Genomic DNA, 20,995 nt, shown 5'->3' on the forward strand with positions numbered 1-20,995 from the left:
CTACTTAAAAAGCTGACACTGTATTTAGGTCATATGATAACTTTCCAGGTTTACTGGTGGAGTATGACCTAAGGTGTCCTCTGTGCATTATATTTCAGGCAGGCAGGAACCAGTCCACGCACATTTTGTAACCTTGCTGGATAGCTTCCTCACATGAAATAATCCCTAACAGGATTTGAACCTACAGAGGTGTGGGGCAAGTGGTTTTATGTAGGCAACCTCAATCATTCAGCCATGGAGGACCATATGCTTTAAAAGCAGCAATGTTTTCTGTCAAACCTTTTTGAGACTTAAGATGTCTCCATAGCTGTACTCTTCAAAGAATGGGGAGAGATACTGTACCAACTCACACACCGGTGTCACACTTTGATTAACTTTTTGTGTTGGTATCTTCAAATCTACTGAAGGGAATGGGTTGAAACTTTATATTATATACTCATTTGACAGCATAATTGGTCACTATCCAAGGCCCATAACTCTACCATGGATTTTGAAAAAATTATGGCCCTTTGTGAACTAAGAAAAGTACACTATCCAGGCTCTTGTTTTACTATCAAGCACTGAGAATAGTCAAGCAAAACAGCTCATTTTTTACAATACTCATATTAACATAAACATACCAACTCTTTCCATGCTTAATTACTTAAATGGACCCCTCCATCTTTCAACCTGGACAAAACCATTTATCAGATTTCATAATATGTACTGATTGAATAAAGAACAGTGCAGACTATTATAAAAAAAAATCAAAAAGACAAAACAAAACTGTCCAACTTCTAATGTTTTTGTTTATCACGTCACTACAACAATATAAAGGTTATAACACGATTTCCCAGTTTTACTAAAGATGGAAGACATCTGGTGCTCTCCATGCATTACTTCAGGCACAGGGGGGGGGGGGGGGGGCAACTGAGTAGAACCCCTCTTCCCTGAGCTAGCTTCCTCACATGAAATAATACAAAGTCCCTGACAATATTCATCCCCAGATCAATGAAATGCAAGTAGCAATAGCTTAGCAATGGATGCTCACGTTCAACTTCTGTTAATTCTTCAAATTAATATAACTTTTTATTGCACTAACCTTAGCACACATCTACCATTTAGTGAGAAAATATGGCACTCTATTATATTCTGTCTACTGTAGGCAGAGTCAGTGACACAAATAAGAAATGTAATTTTCAGTACTTGTATGTCTCAAATTTTCAGAGAAACTAAACATTTTATTTGTTTCTATCTTAATAAAATGTTGTCGAAACAGTAATACCAGATTATTTTTAAACAAACTTAAAATTTTATGAAAGTACTGCTCCTTTTTTTAATATTAATAAAGAACAATACTTTTTTGGTCAAAATCACACAAAAAATTATTATACATGTACTTGTTATGAGATTCTTTTTAAAGTTTTGATCTCGATACTGCTAAACCACAAATGTTTAAGAAAATGCCTGACAATAACACTTTATTACATGACAAACAGCAATTTAGCATAAATTAAAACAAAACTATTTTTAAAGGCCCATTAAGTGGCAAAAATCGGTTTTGCACTTTTTATTTTTGGTGTCCTGTCACAGTTTTCTAGTCTACTCAATCACTATATTGCTGAGCCATCTCTTGCTTATGACCTCCTCCGTGGTTGAGGGCTTAGAGTCGATGACTTCTTATCCAGTTACCTCTCTGGCGTGGGTTCGATCCCCGGGAGATGCTTTGGTAGTTAAGCACAGAGGAAGGTAGTCTAGTACTGGTGTAACTCTGCAGGAACGATGGTTAGGAAACTACCCTCCTATATGACTGAAATACTGCTTGGAAAAGGCGTAAAATGAAACAAACAAACAAACAATCTCTTGCTTCTTTTTACATTTTGGCAATAAGTACAGTTAAACTGATTACAGTATCTCGTATGGAGGTCAAAATACACCTTTGTTAACATTTTGCTATCTTTTACAAAAGCTCTATTCCTCATATAATAAGCATCTTACATGTTATAAAACTATCATTACAACATCATAAAACATATATTTGTCTTTATTACAGAACGTAAACGATAATAATTTCTGAGGCTTAATGTACCTTTAATTCAAAAATACACACCAGGTTTTTTTTTCATATCAAAGTAAGAAAACCTAATCAACAGACTCCCTGTCCTGATATTTACTGTTTTAAGAACCAAAAAGCAGACATTTCACATTTTGATCTTATACAAAATGGCCAACCGTCTCAGTATTGATTAAAATAATCTGTCTGAACAGGCATCTTCTGCCTGCCAAAATCAATTAACATTTGTACAAATTGGTAAATAGACTAGAACATAAAATGACACAATCTGTGCTAGGTAGATGGCAGTAATTTTTCAAATTGATTCCATAACAGATCTCTTTTCCAAACTATAACTGCCACTGTGGTTGCCATGACAACAAGAATTGGTAATCTTCTTGACCGTCCATTTATCTTTTTCTGACTGTCTTTGTCCAATATATCTGGAGGGTTATAGTTGCCTGTTTCTAAAGTCTGAAAATAAAAAGGGCCTAATAAAATTACTTGTATTTAAAAAATTCTCAAATGATTCATAATAGAGTATAAAACAAGAGCACAATATGAGGTGTTAACACTCGCCTGTACATGAACTTTCATACTCTAATATTCTTATTTGAAAATTGACAAAACTTCTAAATCATTGCTGACAGCCACTTGTTTAACAACTGTCCCTGCCATGATAAATAAGTATTCCAAGTTTCACATTGATAGCTTTGATAGTTTTCAAATCATCGTGAATCCTTAAAGTGACATTATGCTCATATTTTCATAGTCAAATTGAGCTGAATTGACTTTATATTTCAAAGATTGACTGTTTAAATGATGTTTGACCAACTGTTTATATTGGAAAATGTTTAGGATAAAATTTAAACTCTGGCTAGAATATAAAAAGACTGCCCCATTCTTTTTATAAATTGAACGTTTCAGGTAAATTCTAAATGATATTTATATAAATTTCGTTTGGATCAGGCCGCTATTTATTGTTTATGCGAAGTAAATTATTAAATCAAAAGGAATTATGACAAAATGAAAACTTATTTTGACACTCACCTGTTTACTCACTATATACCTTTAGATGGGCATAATGTCACTTTAATAGAACAAAAATTCTAGTTTGAATTGGGCATAAACTCAAAAATGATTTCTTTCAGAATTAAGTCACTCAAGCACAGTACAGTATATCAGTTAAAGACTGGCTGAAAACAAAATTATGTCCTTTATTCTATAAAAGTACACCATATCAATTTATTTTTCAACAAAACTTTGCTCATGAATTTTTCCTAAGACACATGGCTCTTTTCTTGTAAAATAAATCAACAAATCAACCTACACAGAAGAACATGTCGAGCATCAATAATTTGTACTGACATTTGCAAGCCAAATGTTTATCCCTAATGAGGTAGCCTTGAAGGCCCCGTTAACTAAAGTAATTCATTCAACTGTAAAAGAAAAGTCACAACTTACCTTATTTAATTGTGATTTCAGTGAGAGCAGTTGTTTCTCTAGTGTTGAAATGTTATATAGAGTATCTTGTGTGTGTTGTAATAACTGTTTCGGTCCTGTCCCATCCTGTTATTGAATAAATATTATAACTAGACAATGTGCTTCACAAAATGACAAATAAAACATAAATACATGTACATGTATGTGAATTATGTAATATACCTTTTAAATTCCTTTTATACAATTACATATATTATAGAAATAATCAGAAACATTGTTTTTAAAGCCCCATTATGCCTTAAAAATGCTTTCATTTTTTATTTCTCAAAAGCTTTTTTTTTTTTATTTTGGGTGCCTTGTTTTTGTTTCCATTGTTTCCAAAGTTATACATTGCCCAACTACTTGATCTCTCTTTTGCTTCTGTTTCAGCAATGAGTATATCAATGGTGATTAAGTATTTAAAGTCAAAATACTGTTTTGTTTACAATTTTGCTACTTTTACTTTTACTAATGAATTTCACATTTGGCACTAGATTTTAAAACGTTATTCAACTTAAGTTTGCTTTTTCTAAAGAAGGAAAAACTTATTTGTTTCTAAGGCTTAATGTGCCTTTAAGACAGTTTAAAACCTTGATGATAGCATTTTGTTTCCAGTAAGGAGATGTTACATGTGGTTAAGCAATCAAAAAACAGGTACAAATATGCTACAATCCATATAAGAAAATTCTGATAAAAATATCAACAAAGTACAATAACTCTAAACTCATGATATGGAGAGTAATTGTTTTTGTGCATTGCCCCTCCTTCTCAGTGAGTTCTATTCACCTTTGAAGTTTCAAGCTGATATTTCAATGAAACTGATATTTTAAATACCTCTTGAATATTGCAACAGATAAAATTTAAGCATGAAAACCAAAATAGGGCATTAAGTAAAAAATTATAAAGTAGAATTATTACTCTTGAGCACTGCACTCCTGCTCAAAGTGATCTAGACATCCAACCTATCAAGTTGATGTCTCAATTACTTTTAAAAAAAGCTCTTGACATAAATTATACTTTTAAAATACTAAAAGCATTAACTCGTAAATTATAGTATCATAAATTATAGAGGTACGATTTACCAATCTTGTGTATTGCACTCCTCAATGAGATTTATCTCCTTTGAAGTTTCAAGTTTATATCTTAAGTACCTTCAAGTTATGTTCGGTACAAAAAAGTGGGACATAAGGAAAGAAGTTATAACCATTTCTCCCACTTCCTGAACAGGCCATAAAAATTGAGATAAAAAGTATATGTATTAATCTGTGTTAATCATGAAAAAAACATTTGATTTATTTTCTTTAAGACATCAAAACAAAAGGTTTACATCCAGTTTGTCAAGATATTTACATTAAAAGAATAGTTACACTTTTAGTTTGTACATTTTTTCTTATATTTGACTTCATGTATTCCTTTATTGACATTAATACATACATGTATATAGATTTTACTGGAGTTGGTCAAATAACTTCAAAATCAAGAAAATATCTTTACCTGAAGCTGGTCGAGGATTTTCGGATTAGATTTGAACTGATCTTGTAGAAAGCCTACTGTTGTAGTGATATATTTGGTATGTTTTGATATGTTGGCAATGACTGCTAGACCTTCAGCACAACTGAAAACAGAAGATTATTTTTACTCGCATTTAGTTATACAATATTAACAAGTCAATGCAAAGATAACAAAATATATTGGTTGTTAATGCTTCAAATAGGAAAAAGGCCATGTATGTTACTTACATACCAATTATTTTAAACATCATATATCACATATATGATAAGCAAAATTATAATTATCTATTTTTAGCATTACTGATCTTCACCTTGATCCTAATGACCCAAAACTCCGCCTAAAGTTTTATAATTAATAAAGGTATGTGCCTACAAAATATGAAAGACATTGGTTAATTACATAACTACAAAGCAGAAAACCACAGAAGAATGAAGCTGTAACTAGACCTATATGCTCATGCTATAGGCCCAGCAAGTTCAGGTTCTATAAGCAAATAACCATTTATAACTGGCCAAATAACCTGTCAAAAATCTTCTTATCTTCAAGTATAAATGATAATTTTGATATAAACATTAACAAGAGGGCCCTGATGGCCCTGAGGTCGCTCACCTGTATATAGCCCCCCCCCAACCCCCCACCCCACCCCCCCAACGTTGCAGGGCCAATTTTAACCCAAGGGCTTTTATTTGCACAAACTTGGTAGACACCCATAAGAAGATGTTTCATGCTAAACATCAAAGCTCTAGCTCATTGGGCTTTTTAAAAGAAGATTTTTTTAAAGTTTTTACTATACACATATAGTTAAAAACAATGACACCCCTGGGGCCGGGCCAGTTTTGACCCCAGGGCTTTTATTTGAACAAGCAAATTCGTTGAATTTATATCCTCCGCCGAGTACTGGTTATTATTAACACAACAACTGAAGACATAAGGCTTTATTTAAGAAATAACATCGGCCTGAGAGGTGTATATCGGCTATTCTAACACTCACGTGATTTTGTCACTATAGACAAAGAAGAAAAAAAACTGGTGTTAAACTGCCAATAAACACCGGTTAGGGACTACTTGTATATTCGCTGTTATATTTTCACCCACGATTGTATAGTTTACAAAGCATTTTAAAGCAACAATAAAAAGCATTTTTATTTATATTTTCAGTTCGTATAATGTTTTCTTTTCATACAATACCGAAATAATATCTCACATACACTAACGCCACATATTAGATCCATATCAGTTAATAAATATTTTGACAAAACGGCGCCAATCCGTAAGCAGCGTTATGACGTCATCCTAAATAAACAACTCATTCATTAACAAGCTGACGTTATTTCATGCATACAAGAATGATAAATGCGGCACTGATGTAAACACAATACGACGTAAGTTTTTTTTGTTGAAAACTTGATAAAATAAGGTTTTTTTCTTATTATTTCTTTTGTTAGATAATTTCTATATCTTCGCAACAGTAGGGTGCGAAAATCGAACAGCGTTATAACGAAAATCGGCACCGGAAGTAATTTCCGCTTGAAAAATAACATTAGTGATTTTCCTTATTTTATCGTGTTAGAATCGAAATAACATCGGCCGGAGAGGTGTATATCGGCTATTTAACACCGGTTTTGTCGTTTTGATGCGACAAAATTAACCACTCAGGCCTACGGCCTTCGTGGTCAATTCCTACGCATCAAAACTCCAAACCGGTGTTAAATAGCCGATATACACCTCTCAGGCCGATGTTATTTCTTAATTTAACACCGGTTCAGACAAGATTTTTTAATTTTGCATTTTTGAAACTCCTTTTCTGGCCCTGTGACCTACTTATGCAACAGACCGGAACCATTTGATCAACTTTGGCAGGGGACCACCCTAGGATCATTCCTGTAAAGTTTGGTTGCTGTGCAGTCATTTGTTTCTGAGGAGATGTTGTTTAAAGAAATTGCTGACGACGCACGACGACGGACGGTAGGGGATCACAATAGCTCACCTAGATGTAAAAACATCTTAATCTCCAGACTTCATTGCCATTTTCAAGGCATCAAGAAGGGATCTCATAATTTTCAAATATTTTTAAATGTTATTGTAACAAATCATTTTAATTCTTCTTTAATAAAAACTAGAAATGTGTCCATAGGACACGGGTGCCACCACTGCGCCACTGTTCTGTCAATCTTATGACTCTAGGTCAAATATTTTTTGAAAACTAAAAATCTTTTTACTAAGTAAAGGGCAAGAACTTTACAAATGCTGAATAAATCCCCAAGCAAACCCCAAGTTGAAAATTGCAAATTTATACTACTGTAATTCAAGGGCAATAACTCTAACAAAACTGAAAAAAATCCACATGCAAAGTCCCAGGTTCATAGCTTCACAGTGAGGTGAATGATTATTCCTGTAATTTAGTGATGTTGATCATTATTCCTGTTAAGTTGGTCGATTCTAACTCAAGCACTCAAGGATCAAATAACAACATAATGAAACAGTTTTTACTAAGTCAAAGGAAATAACTCTTCAATACTGGATAAATCCACAAGCGAAACCCCAGGAACAAACTAAATATGCTGAGCAACTTTCCAATAAGGTTTAATGACTCTATGTCAAATCCTTTTTGAGTTACATGTGACACATGTTGAAAATTGCAAACATTTTCTAAGTCAAGGGCAATAACTCTAAAAATACTAAATAAATCCAGACGAAAAAATACAAAGGTGCACAACTACACATGCTGATCAACATTCCTGTAAAGTATCCTGACTTTAGGTCAAATACTTTTTGAGTTACATGCGACACAAGTTGAAAATTGCAAAATTTTACTAAGTCAAGGGCAATAACTCTAAAAATACTAAAAATATCCAGACGAAAATACCCAGGTGCACAACTACACATACTGATCAACATTCCTGTAAAGTTTCATGACTCTAAGTCAAATACTTTTTGAGTTACATGCGACACAAGTTGAAAATGACAAAATTTTACTAAGTCAAGGGCAATAACTCTAAAAATACTAAAAATATCCAGACGAAAATACCCAGGTGCACAACTACACATACTGATCAACATTCCTGTAAAGTTTCATGACTCTAGGTCAAATACTTTTTGAGTTACATGCGACACAAGTTGAAAATGACAAAATTTTACTAAGTCAAGGGCAATAACTCTAAAAATACTAAAAATATCCAGACGAAAATACCCAGGTGCACAACTACACATACTGATCAACATTCCTGTAAAGTTTCATGACTCTAGGTCAAATACTTTTTGAGTTACATGCGACACAAGTTGAAAATTACAAAATTTTACTAAATCAAGGGCAATAACTCTAAAAATACTAAAAATATCCAGACGAAAATACCCGGGTGCACAACTTCACATGCTGATCAACATTCCCATAAAGTTTTGTTGAATTCCAGCCATTAGTTGCAGAGAACTACTCCGGAAACGAAATTCTAAGTCAAGGGCAATAACTCTAAAAATACTAAAAATATCCAGACGAAAATACCCAGGTGCACAACTTCACATGCTGATCAACATTCCCATAAAGTTTCGTTGAATTCCAGCCATTAGTTGCAGAGAACTACTCCGGAAACGAAATTCGGACGGACGGATGGAAGGACGGACGGACGGACAACGCCAAAACTATATCCCCCTCCCGATTCCATCGGTGGGGGATAACAAACTTTGTAGACACTTACTAGAAGATTTTTCATGCTTAATATCTAAACTCTAGCTATTTGGGTTTTTTCAAAGAAGATTTTAAGTTTTTGCTATACACATATAAAGAAAATCAATGACCCCCGGGGCGGGGCCAATTTTGACCCCAGGTCTTTTATTTGAACACACTTTGTAGACACTCACTAAAAGATGTTTCATGCTTAATATCTTAACTCTAGCTATTTGGGTTTTTTCAAAGAAGATTATTTAAGTTTTTGCTATACACATATAAGGAAAATCAATGACCCTCGGGGCGGTGCCAATTTTGACCCCAGGGCTTTTATTTGAATAAACTTGGTAGACACCTATTAGAACATGTTTGATGCTAAATATCTTAGCCATAGCTCTTTGAGTTCTTTAAAAGAAGATTTTTTAAGTTTTTACTATATGCATATAGGGAAAATCAATGACCCCCCGGGGCGGGGCCAATTTTGACCCCAGGGCTTTTATTTGAACAAACTTGGTAGACACCCATAAGAACATGTTTCATGCTAAATATCTTATCTCTAACTCTTTTGGTTCTTTAAAAGAAGATTTTTTAAGTTTTTACTATATGCATATAGGGAAAATCAATGACCCCCTTGGGCAGGGCCAATTTTGACCCCAGGGTTTTATTTGAACAAACTTGGTAGACACCTATTAGAACATGTTTGATGCTCAATATCTTAGCCATAGCTCTTTGAGTTCTTTAAAAGAAGATTTTTTAAGTTTTTACTATATGCATATAGGGAAAATCAATGACCCCCCGGGGCGGGGCCAATTTTGACCCGATGGTTTTTATTTGAACAAACTTGGTAGACACCCATTAGAACATGTTTCATACTAAATATCTTAGCTCTAGCTGTTTGGGTTCTTTAAAAGAAGATTTTTTAAGTTTTTACTATATGCATATAGGGAAAATGAATGACCCCCCGGGGCGGGGCCAATTTTGACCCCAGGGCTTTTATTTGAACAAACTTGGTAGACACCCATTAGAAGATGTTTCATGCCAAATATCTTAGCTCTAGCTCTTATGGTTTTTTAAAAGAAGATATTTAAAGTTTTTTCTTTCGGTTGCCATGGCAACCAGAGTTCTTCATGGAATTAAATTCTTTGAACAATTTTTAAAGGTGACCACCAAAGGAACATTCCTGTGAAGTTTGGATGAAATTGGCTTAGTGGTTTATGAGGAGATGTCGTTTAAAGTAAAAGTTTACGGACGGACGCCGGACGGACGGACGCCGGACGAAAAGCGATCACAAAAGCTCACCTTGTCACTTTGTGACAGGTGAGCTAAAAAGTTAAGTTGGTTAAATAATGGAAAAACATTAAAATTATTAGGAACTTTTCCGATCTAAATAGGAATTTTCAACAGTTTTATCAGTTGGAAAATTACTTTCTTTCCGCCACTATATTATGCAAAAAAGACACATATAATACCATTAATAAAAGATATACCTAACTTGTCTGTTATATTGTAATTGAGGTAAACTAGATTTCTCCCATTCTTTCTTATGAACTGAGTGAATTCCATCTAATATCTTCTTCCTCACACCAAGTTTGTCTATACCCATCTATAATGATAAGATATCTTTAACATCTTAATTATTGCTCTAAATTTTGAGTTTTCAATATACATTGTATACAGATTATTTTCATTAAACAATGCTTACTGCTAAAGCACCACTTCATGAATTAACCAAATTTATTAATTATTAAGTCACACAATTTACTTTCAAAATTATAATTTACTAGTTAGTATAACAGCCCAAACTATGTCATAACAAGATTGTTCTTTGGACAGCACACACCAGTCTTTTTAGCTATTTTTCGGGAGTTTTCATATAGGCAAAATTAAACCTGTTCAATAGAATTTCTTTATACTTGGCATGTTGTTAGAATATGATAACAGAAACATTTTAAGTGAAAAATGTTACAAAAGGTAACTCAAAAACAATGACGGTGACCCCAATTTTTTTTTTTGCTTAAAATGTTTTAGTTATCATATTAACATGCCAACATGCCAAGTTTAAAGAAATTCTATTGAACAGTTTTAATTTTGTCTATATGTCTATATGAAAACTCCCGAAAACTTTTTAAAGCAAAATAGAAAAGGGGGCATAATTCTGCAAGGTTCTAATTGGTGTTGGTTAACCTTTTTGTTCAGTTCCTTTTCTCAAAAACTTTCAAAGGTTTTGGCTTCAACCTTGTTATTCACGTTCACTGCCAGTCATTAAAGAGGGAAGATAATCCTAAATTAATTTGAATTTATGCCTTTCATTCAGCTTAATTTTTCCTCTTGTTAACCCTTTCTCTATAAAACATTATGAAAACTTGGAATACATGTCACCATCAAAATTAGAATGCAATTAAAAAATGCAGGTAACCTTATTTATAACTCTTTTTTGATCAGTAAGACCAATTATATTGATAGTATTGACAATGGCAGGGCTCCAGATAAGATGCGTATACGCGTAAATTATGCATGGAAATAACACGTTTAGGCATTGAAAACAAAATTTAAGCGTATTTAAACGCAAATAAAATTCAGGTTACGCATTGAGCAACATTTCTTTCGCGAAAACGTAACCGAAAGTAAACTCTTTTAATTTCGTCTGAATGCTTTGCAAGTGTCTACCGGTAACTTCCTGTAGTTCCGACCATCATCGGTTGTTATTGTATGTATACTATGGTGGTGGAATTAACTTCGTATGAATGCTTTTACGTATAACGATAACTTCCTGTAGTTCCGACTATCATCGGTTGTTATCGTATGTATAGTAAGGTGGTGGAATTAACGCAATTTCATAAACATCCGGTACAATGTCTCTGTCAAAAGTTAAAACAATTGACTCGTATTTTCAGCTGAAAAAAATCAACCAAAAAGTAATTGTGAAGGTTATAATTAATGAAGTAATTAGCGCTGCCACGTATGATCAACAGAAACATGCCTCAGTTCAGATAAAACGTATGCCGTTTGGAAAATGCAAGATTATTAACCAAGGGAGTCCAAAAAGCAAAGAAATGACATATCTTGTATTACAAGTACGATAATGCAATAAACATGGAAGCATAATAAATGTTTTACTCTTTCACATACATTTTAAGGAGTAAAAATACTCCTGCCAAATTTCAGATTTCAAGTTTTACTCATTCACAAAAAAATCAATGATTAAATACTCATTGCGCTAAAAAATTATCTGGAGCCCTGCAATCGGGCAAAAGTTCCATTTTTTTCTCAGAAACATGGAGCTAGATAAAATGACTTTGTGTTAAAAAGGACCACAGTTTTTTATTTACTCTCATTCCCAAATCAAATAAACTCGTAGTGAGGCTAGATTTTACCTTGATCAAATCTTCATCAGTGAGACGCAGGAAAGTGCTGAATCTATCTGTTGACGTCGAAATACATCTACAAGATTACTAAGGTCAAGGCCACATAGAAATAACTCCAAATCTCCATATGTTGTACCATAGGCCTCCTTTGAGCTGTTGTTCAGAGGCAAAAAAAAATCCATTATTTTTTAAATAGCAAGATTCAAATTCTTGAGAATTTAGCAGGAAAATTTAGTATTCACAAAATTTTACATGAAGGTGTTTAAGGATATCAATATTATTCAGAATGACACTCAATTTTTGAGTGACAGAAGCTTTAATAAAAATTTGAGCAATTTTTCTTTACTTTATGCCATAATGTGAACCATTAATTTTTAAATGGGTTCTGTAAATTACTTTTGAAAATAACACTTTACAAATAAAAATGACTTACTAATGATCCCTCATTAAAACTACTTACAGAAAACTTGTTAGAGAGAAAATTATATTTTAACCATTAGCATGCTAGGGGTCACATCTGTGCCGTCTGGTCATGGTCTATACTTCTTGCCTTTCAGTCAGTACATATTTTAAAATTGTCCCTAAATTTAATGAATGGTTATGTCCAGATTTAAAGATGGACAAGCCCATTTCAGATATATAGCAGGATAAAGGATGAGTCTAACCTTGAGTCTTGTGTTGAGCTAGAATCTTGTACCTGTACTGATGTTTCAGGTTGACTGTTTTCACGTTTTTTACCCTCTAATATTTCTAACATCTGTCAAGACAAGAACAATTATCAAAATTTATATTGATGTAAGACATTTCTTTATATGAGCCGCGCCATGACAAAACCAACATAATGTGTTTGCGACCAGCATGGATCCAGACCAGCCTACCCATCGGCGAAGTCTGATCAGGATCCATGCAGTTCGCTTACCAACCCTATTACAAGTAGAGAAACTGAAAGCGAACTGCATGGATCCTGATCTGACTGCGCAGATGCGCAGGCTGGTCTGGATCCGTGCTGGTCGCAAACACATTATGTTGGTTTTGTCATGGTGCGGCTCATTATTTCATCACATTTTCTTTTTTCAATTTGAAAAACTCCAGATGAGCCAGATATGATACTTTATTTGGCAAAACTGGCTTAAAATCAGAATTTGATGAATTTTTTATTGGGTATCTCTGTTCAGGAATCATACTTAATAATATTTTGCAAACAGACATGTAAATTTTTCAACTTCATAAAGTGATTATTTGGCAAATGTGATAAAAACCAATAATGATATTCATTTTTGATTTTGTAAAACTGGGTAAGTACAACACATGATAATCAATTTATTTGGCAAACTGGTCAGGAACAAGACTTTATCTCTTATTATATTTTGAAAAACTGGCTAATAGCATTCAATTTTTTTAGTTGAGATGCAATAATATCGTTAAAATGAAAATGAAAAATTACTTTTACTTTTACAAAAAGAAAAGTGTACCCTCAAAATTTTTATTTATTTTCCTTTGGGAAACCCTAATCTCTTAAAAAGAAAACTACCTGTAAAGGACAGCAGAGTGGGTTTTGGGGAAAATTTTCATGTTTTTTTGCCTAGGGAAAAAAATTTAACAATTTTTTCGCTAAAATTAAATCAAATTTTTTTATTAAAATTTGATTATTTTCCTAGTAAATTACTTTCTTTTTAAAAAACAAAAAGTGTTACCGGGAAAATTAAATTTTGTTTCAGCCATTCTATCACATTTTGTCCTTTAAAAATTTTTGTACGGGGATCGTTTTAAAATGTTAACGACCCCTTTGCGTATCAGGGTTTGTTTTCTTACCACTGCCCAAGTCAACGCCTTTAATGAAACATGAAAATATCATGTATAAAACATTTGTAATAAACAAATACCTACAAAAAATTAGGGCTGTCATTGATTTTATATATTGATATATCAAAGTAAAATATTAATGATAAACTGATATATCAAATAAAATAGCTTGACGTACAGTTGAAACCATTTTGATGTAGTCATCATGGTGTTACGCATGCTTGTTTAAGTCATCGCAAATACTACAACAACTTACTAAAAGAAAGTATTTTTTTCTTGTTATCTCTCACTGACCTCTGAAAAACAACTTCAGCTATCAAGCTTAGCCAAGGAAAAAGGGAGATAAGTGACAAATCACTTCAATTAAAATAGAGAGTTACATGTATTTTCACGAGGCAAAAAAATCCTGTAGCAGACTGGATAAATGGTTCAGAATTCATTAAATTGCAGTGTTTCACATACACACCACTATGTCTGTCAAAAAGAGAATTCATTTGATTAAATTAAAAATAATTTTTCTATTAACTTGTAAAGGTTGTACATAAAAACTGTGCAAAACATGTATCATCCATAACATCAAAGTTTACAATGCATAAAAATAGAGTACTGCAATATGGGGTAAACAGTAAACATTTGACTAAAGTATCAATAACATTCCTAAGGCAGTTTAAGATATATAGAGCAGACACAAATTGCTGGTTCAACATTTGACCTTACACTGTTACCTTAAACTTCTGACCTTAAAGTGGCATGTATTAAAACAATAAATCATAGGAACATAATTCTCGATACATGATTAAATTATGAAAATGCAAAAAAACATCAAGAAGGGCACTTGGTGACAATACATGTAGTTCTGTGAACAGATGTTCAAAATCCCACAAAAATGTAAGAAAAGTTTCAGACTTCTATAGCTTAACTCTGTACATTGTATATTACATTTCTAATTCTGTAAAATAAATTACATAATAAACCTTGTGAATATGTGACAAGGCACTACATGACAATAGTTCTGACAAAGTTTGATTGAAATCTCTTTAAAAATGTAGGAGCTTTCCACAGAAAAAAAATGTCTCTATATACTACAAACATATATGTGCCACAAAACCTGACAATAACTAAGGCACATGAGCCTAGCTGGTATTCAAATAAGGAAATCAATGATAAACATTTTTACCGTCCAGCCCCTGTTGTCCTGTTTGTTCACATTTGCCCCTGCTTCACATAATCTTTTTATAACTTTAACACGGCCTTCCCTGGAAGCATACATCAATGGTGATGTATGATATCTGAAAGAACAACAATTGCCTTTATTCTTACAACATGAAAATTCAATACTTAAAACTATAGTACAACAGAATATTGAACAAATGAATAAAATTTTATTATTCAGAAGGTGGCAAGCATAATATTATTATATTACTTTATTCAGCACCTGAGAAGAATCATTAAAAACTTCTATAAGCTAGCTGTGTCAAAGACTCTGGTAGAACCTACTTAGGAGAAGACCAAGGGTTCCTATTATTAAAACAATACTGCCCGCTATTTGCATCTGACGTCTGGGCTAAGCTCCTTTATCTGTATTTGAAAAGCATTTCAGTCACAGGCTTGAAAACACCATAGTGTTTAAAAAAAAAAATTTCATTAAAGCAGTCTAAAAAAATTTGACAATAAATTTTCATAACCATCTTTTATAAAGCCAAGCACAACATTCTACCATGCATTTTACCTGTCGTAGGCATTCACATTAGCACCGTTACCTAGCAAACAACTCCAACAAACAGCCAACACATCATCTTCCTGATACCCTCCTGCTCCACAAGCTGCCATTTAGTACTGTTACCATGTCTAAACATAAAAACACAAAAACTTTAATTAAACATCTCACAAAATAACAACTATCATTTTAAGTAGACAGTAGCTCTAGATATTTATGCTTAAAGTATTTGCAACTCTATCAAATTCAGGATGAAAATACTGAGGTTCTTATACTAGTATTCAGTAGAAGTGGCCAAAATTTATCCAATGTACAAACACAGCAGCAGACTTGCTAAGCAAGGTCAAATGATAATTTTCCAGCTTAACATGTAGAGAATTTCTCACATGTCCTCATACATTATTTCAGCAACCTTATATAACTCCTACAATGAAAAGGCAGGATTTCAAAGCAGTGAGCTGCAAGTTATTAGAAATCAATGACCTTAACTATTCAGCCATGGAGGCTTAGCTTCAATGATAGCTAGCCACATGGGTTCAAAACCATTGTCAGGGACAAGTTGTTGTTTCCTTCAGCAAGAAACTTTAAACTCATTGCTCAGTACTGGTTGGTTCCAGGAGAAGAAATTAAAAAGTGTTTCTATAAGTTTATAGCTTCCTACACAATCCCAAATCAAAAAAATTCTGTATAAACCAAACAGCGTAAAATTTAATGTTTTTTAAAGAGCAGCAAATTACATATGTACAGTCTTTTTAGACTACGAAAAGACATGCCCTTTAATTGGTAACAAAAATGATTTTTTTTGCTGTAAACATTCAGAGAATTAAACATAGATACATACGATATATATATACCTTTATTAAAGTTGGAATTTGCTCCATTGTCTAATAACACTTTTATTATATCAGAGTTGGCATTGTTTGCTGCGTACATCAGACCAGACCAGCCACTTTTCAATTCTGTATCCACATGGAAACCTGTTTCATAAGATAGACAAATTGTTAAAATAACCCTTAAAATATACATCAATGTACCGGACTTTGTTTGTGTAGAGCAAATATGGATTATGAATTCATTGAGAGATTAAAAACATTTTTCCTCAACATGTTGCATAGGAGATTTTTTTACATAATATAAGAAATACTATTTCCTCATTCAACCAAATGTATGATAATTATGTAATCCTCTTCCTTAGTTGACAAGATAAGTTTATAAGATATACACAAAATTTACACTGACTGAACTGCCAATTTCATAGGGTAGCAAGAAATTGATTCATTTTCCTATTTTATTTCTAAACGCCTAAATGCTACATTAAAACAGTGCATACATGTTATATTATGATTTGGTTTAACCTTTACCTGCTGACTGTAACAGATTCTATGCCATTGGTACACAACAAGATCAACAGCCACATTTGTTCCATCTGATCATGGTCTGCACTGTTCATAATTCAGTCAATATGTATTTTCTAATTTTCCCTTTTTTCATAAATGATTAATGGTTTAGTCCAGATTGAAAGATGGACAAGTTCAGTTAAAATATTTGGTATGGTATCTGTGAATACAAGATCAAAATGGACATAAACATTTTAAGAATTGTTTCAAAACAGATTTAACATTCAAATAATTGTTCAAAATAGAATTACATTCAAATAATTGTTTAAAAACGACCCAACATTCAAATAATTGTTCAAAATGGACCCAACATTCAAAAAATTGTTCAAAATAAACTTAACATTCAAAAAATTGTTCAAAATGGACCTAACATTTAAATAACTGTTCAAAATAAATAAGACATTCAAATAATTGTTCAAATATGTCACCTAAGTTCATGTATTGTTGAACTCTGTCTGTATGGCCCCTGACAATGGCCATTTGGAAGTCTCCGATATTAAGAGGTCTTGTTTCTGCTTCATCTCTAACATCTGAAGCTCTCTTGTAAGTTTTGACAGGTTCCTTTTTCTTTGGCATGGATGGTTTCCCAAAACCACCTCTTGGTCTGTCTGATGCATCACCACTGCTCTGTAATATACATATACATGTAGAAATTAATTATCTTTAGAATTCAAATGAATAACAAGTTGTCAGAAGTTGTTGCAACACATTGTTGGATTTAAAAAAGCTTTTTCTTGCATATGAAGTATTAACAAAATATGTCCAAAGCACTTAAGCTGGTGACAAATGGGAAACATTTTGTCTGAACAAACAAAAAATATTTCACCAGTATAGGTGATTGATTGATTTGCCCTCATGCAAAAGTGACTCTGTGATTGGTTTATGCCGATAATGGGCGGTATCAATCACAAATTGAAACAGTTAAGCAAAATTGCTTGGTACATGTATTTAACATTGTCGGTGATGATTCTCATCCAGATGGGCCTTCAATGCCTCTGTAAACATTGGACATGACATTAATCAAATGATTATTTAAACTGATAAAACATGCTATAAAACATCCGAGTGAAAACGAAAGCGGTGCATGAAATACCAAATGACACCTTTAAAACAGAAAATTGAAAGGATTTTTTAACGACTTCCCCGTTCATAGGCTTTGCCTAATTTCATATTATTTGTATATTTTCCTATAAACCTTAAGTACCGTGATATCATAGAACCCCGGGCTATTCCGAATAAAAACGAAAGCGGTGCATTAAATACCAAATCATGGTCGAATGACATCATTAATTTGATTAAAATGGGAAAATGAACTATTTTTAAAACCGACAACCCCATTCGTAGGCTTTGCATACATTTTTATATTAGCGAGCTCGACGAGCTGGCCCAAAGGGCCTGATCGCAAAGCGAGCTTTACGGTACCGCGAGTACCTTCTAAGTGATGGTTTCAAAAACTTTCGTCAGAAGTACCGAATTGGACACATCGCAACTTTTCGAATTACAAGATAACGATAAAAACAGATGTACTCTGATTGAAAACGAAAGCGTAGACTGGTGTCCTGCGCACTTATACGGGGAAGTCGGGAGACGGGCCCGCAAAGCAGGTCCAGGCTTTGGCTTGCCTGGCTATAGACTACACATGAATATTTAAAAGAAAATCAAATAAAAAACATAAAACATATATAGAATTCTATACCTATCAATAAAATTTTCAGTGTCAGTTCTAGTCGGGCGCCGCCATTTACAATGTATGTCAATGATAATAGGCGGGGTATTCCGATAACGGAACAAATCTCAACTTTTCGGATGAGTAATAATCGTCGAGTGTTCCGAGTGAAAACGGAAGCGGTGTATGTAATACGGGGAAGTCAAAGACTTTGGCTTGCCCGGCTACAGACTACACGTGTATATTTAAAAGAAAATCAAATAAAAAACAATTAAAAAATAAATAGAATTCTATACCTATCAATGAAATTTTCAGTGTCAGTTCTAGTCGGGCGCCGCCATTTACAATGTAACTAAATGATAATAGGCGGGGTATTCCGATAAAGGAACAAATCTCAACTTTTCGGATAAATAATTAACGTCGAGTGTTCCGAGTGAAAACGGAAGCGGTGCATGTAATACCGAATGACACCTTTAAAACGGAAAGAATGAACGGATTTTTTTAACGACTTCCCCGTTCATAGGCTTTGCCTAATTTCATATTATCGAATGACACCTTTAAAACGGAAAGAATGAAAGGATTTTTTTAACGACTTACCCGTTCATAGGCTTTGCCTAATTTCATATTTTAGGAACCATAATAGAAAGGGGGAACCAGAATAAACGGAAGCAGTGTATAAAAAAAAAACGAAATGAAAATTTTAAAACGGAAAATGTAAAATAAAAATGAACGATTATTTTAAGCTATCTTACGGTAAAAGAAAAATCGAGCTCACTTTGAGGCTTTGCCTTTCTCATATTATTTCATTCTGATACTTTGTAACAATGGGCCTTGCATTAATAGCGAGCTCGACGAGCTGGCCCAAAGGGCCTGCTCGCAAAGCGAGCTTTACGGTAACGCGAGTACCTGCTAAGTGATGGTTTTGAAAACTTTCGTCCGAAGTACCGAATTGGACACATCGCAACTTTTCGAATTTAAAGATAACGATAAAAACTGAGGAATTCTGATTGAAAACGGAAGTGTAGATTGGTCACCCGCGCACGTCTATGGGAACCATAATTGGACAGGGAGCCAGAATAACGGAAGCTGTGTATAAAATATCGAATGACAGTTTTAAAACGGAAAATGTAAAATGAAAATTGAACGATTATTTTAACCGACTTTTCCCGTACATAGGTTTTGCCTGATTTCATTAAATGTACATTTACCTTCTCTTTTTGAAGAGACAAAACATTCTAACACTATCATAAATTTCTCTATAAAAACAAAGAAGGCCCGAAGCATGCATTATTCTACGACAATGCACTCTCCGTTCTTATTATCTCCCCATGTATTTTCACATTGAAGGCGCTATTTTGTTTGAAAAATCTGAAAAATAAAAACAATTTTTTGTCGAATTTTATTGTAAAATCTATCTAGAATGAAAGACAATGGTCTAACTAAGAAAATGAATCCGAACACCAATATCTTTTATTCAGTCGTTAACGCTGTACAGACGTTTAAAGTATTGTTTACGTGACGTCACAATGTAGCGGCCCAAACAGCATGTGCAAAACAATCAAATCAAGTACGCTATTTTAATGTCGCAAACGTTTTAAGTTTAACATTTATTTCACTTTTAAAAGCGAGCTCGACGAGCTGGCCCGAAGGGCCTGCTCGCAAAGCGAGCTTTACGGTAACGCGAGTACCTGCTAAGTGATGGTTTTGAAAACTTTCGTCCAAAGTACCAAATTGGACACATCGCAACCTTTCGAATTTAAAGATAACGATAAAAACTGAAGAATTCTGACTGAAAACGGATGTGTAGACTGGTCACCCGCGCACGTCTATGGGAACCATAATTGGACAGGGAACCAGAATAACGGAAGCTGTGTATCAAAAATGAAAATCGAAGGCGCCATTTTGTTTGAAATCTGATAAATAAAAACATTTTTTTTGTCGAATTTTGTTGTGAAAACTATCTAGAATGAAAGAAAATGGTCTAACTAAGAAAATGAATCCGAACACCAATATCTTTTATTCAGTCGTTAACGCTGTACAGACGTTAAAAGTATTGTTTACGTGACGTCACAATGTAGCACCAAACAGCACGTGCAAAACAAATAAATCAAGTACGCTATTTTAATGTCGCAAAAGTTTTAAGTTTTACATTAATTTCACTTTAAATAATCTTTATTTCGCTTGATAAATTATAGAGTGAAATAAAATAAACAAAGTTTTATCAACGTTTTCAAAACTCGTTATTCATTTCACGACAGGGGCGGAGCCAAATTTAACACAGTACGTGTGACAGCACACGCACTCGTTACTGCACTTTGAAATAAAAATGAGCGATTATTTCACGTAAAAAGTACATCGAG

General features: G+C 33.5%; 1 protein-coding gene across 1 annotated transcript; it reads right to left on the minus strand.

Annotated features, from left to right (window-relative positions):
• Positions 1-1,199: 1,199 nt before the first annotated feature.
• Positions 1,200-17,596, minus strand: LOC132760505 (ankyrin repeat, SAM and basic leucine zipper domain-containing protein 1-like; the record flags this gene model as incomplete). Its single annotated transcript, XM_060752494.1, is given in 13 exon segments — positions 1,200-2,506; positions 3,497-3,601; positions 5,009-5,129; positions 10,175-10,290; positions 12,062-12,105; positions 12,108-12,205; positions 12,718-12,809; positions 13,865-13,882; positions 15,033-15,144; positions 15,585-15,685; positions 15,687-15,703; positions 16,427-16,549; positions 17,398-17,596. Coding segments are annotated over 13 exon segments (1,326 nt in total), but the record flags the coding sequence as incomplete, so codon positions are not given.
• Positions 17,597-20,995: the final 3,399 nt, after the last annotated feature.

This window comes from Ruditapes philippinarum, unplaced genomic scaffold, assembly GCF_026571515.1.
Source record: "Ruditapes philippinarum isolate M1 unplaced genomic scaffold, ASM2657151v2 ctg9822_1_1_1_1, whole genome shotgun sequence".
Classification (NCBI taxonomy): domain Eukaryota; kingdom Metazoa; phylum Mollusca; class Bivalvia; order Venerida; family Veneridae; genus Ruditapes; species Ruditapes philippinarum.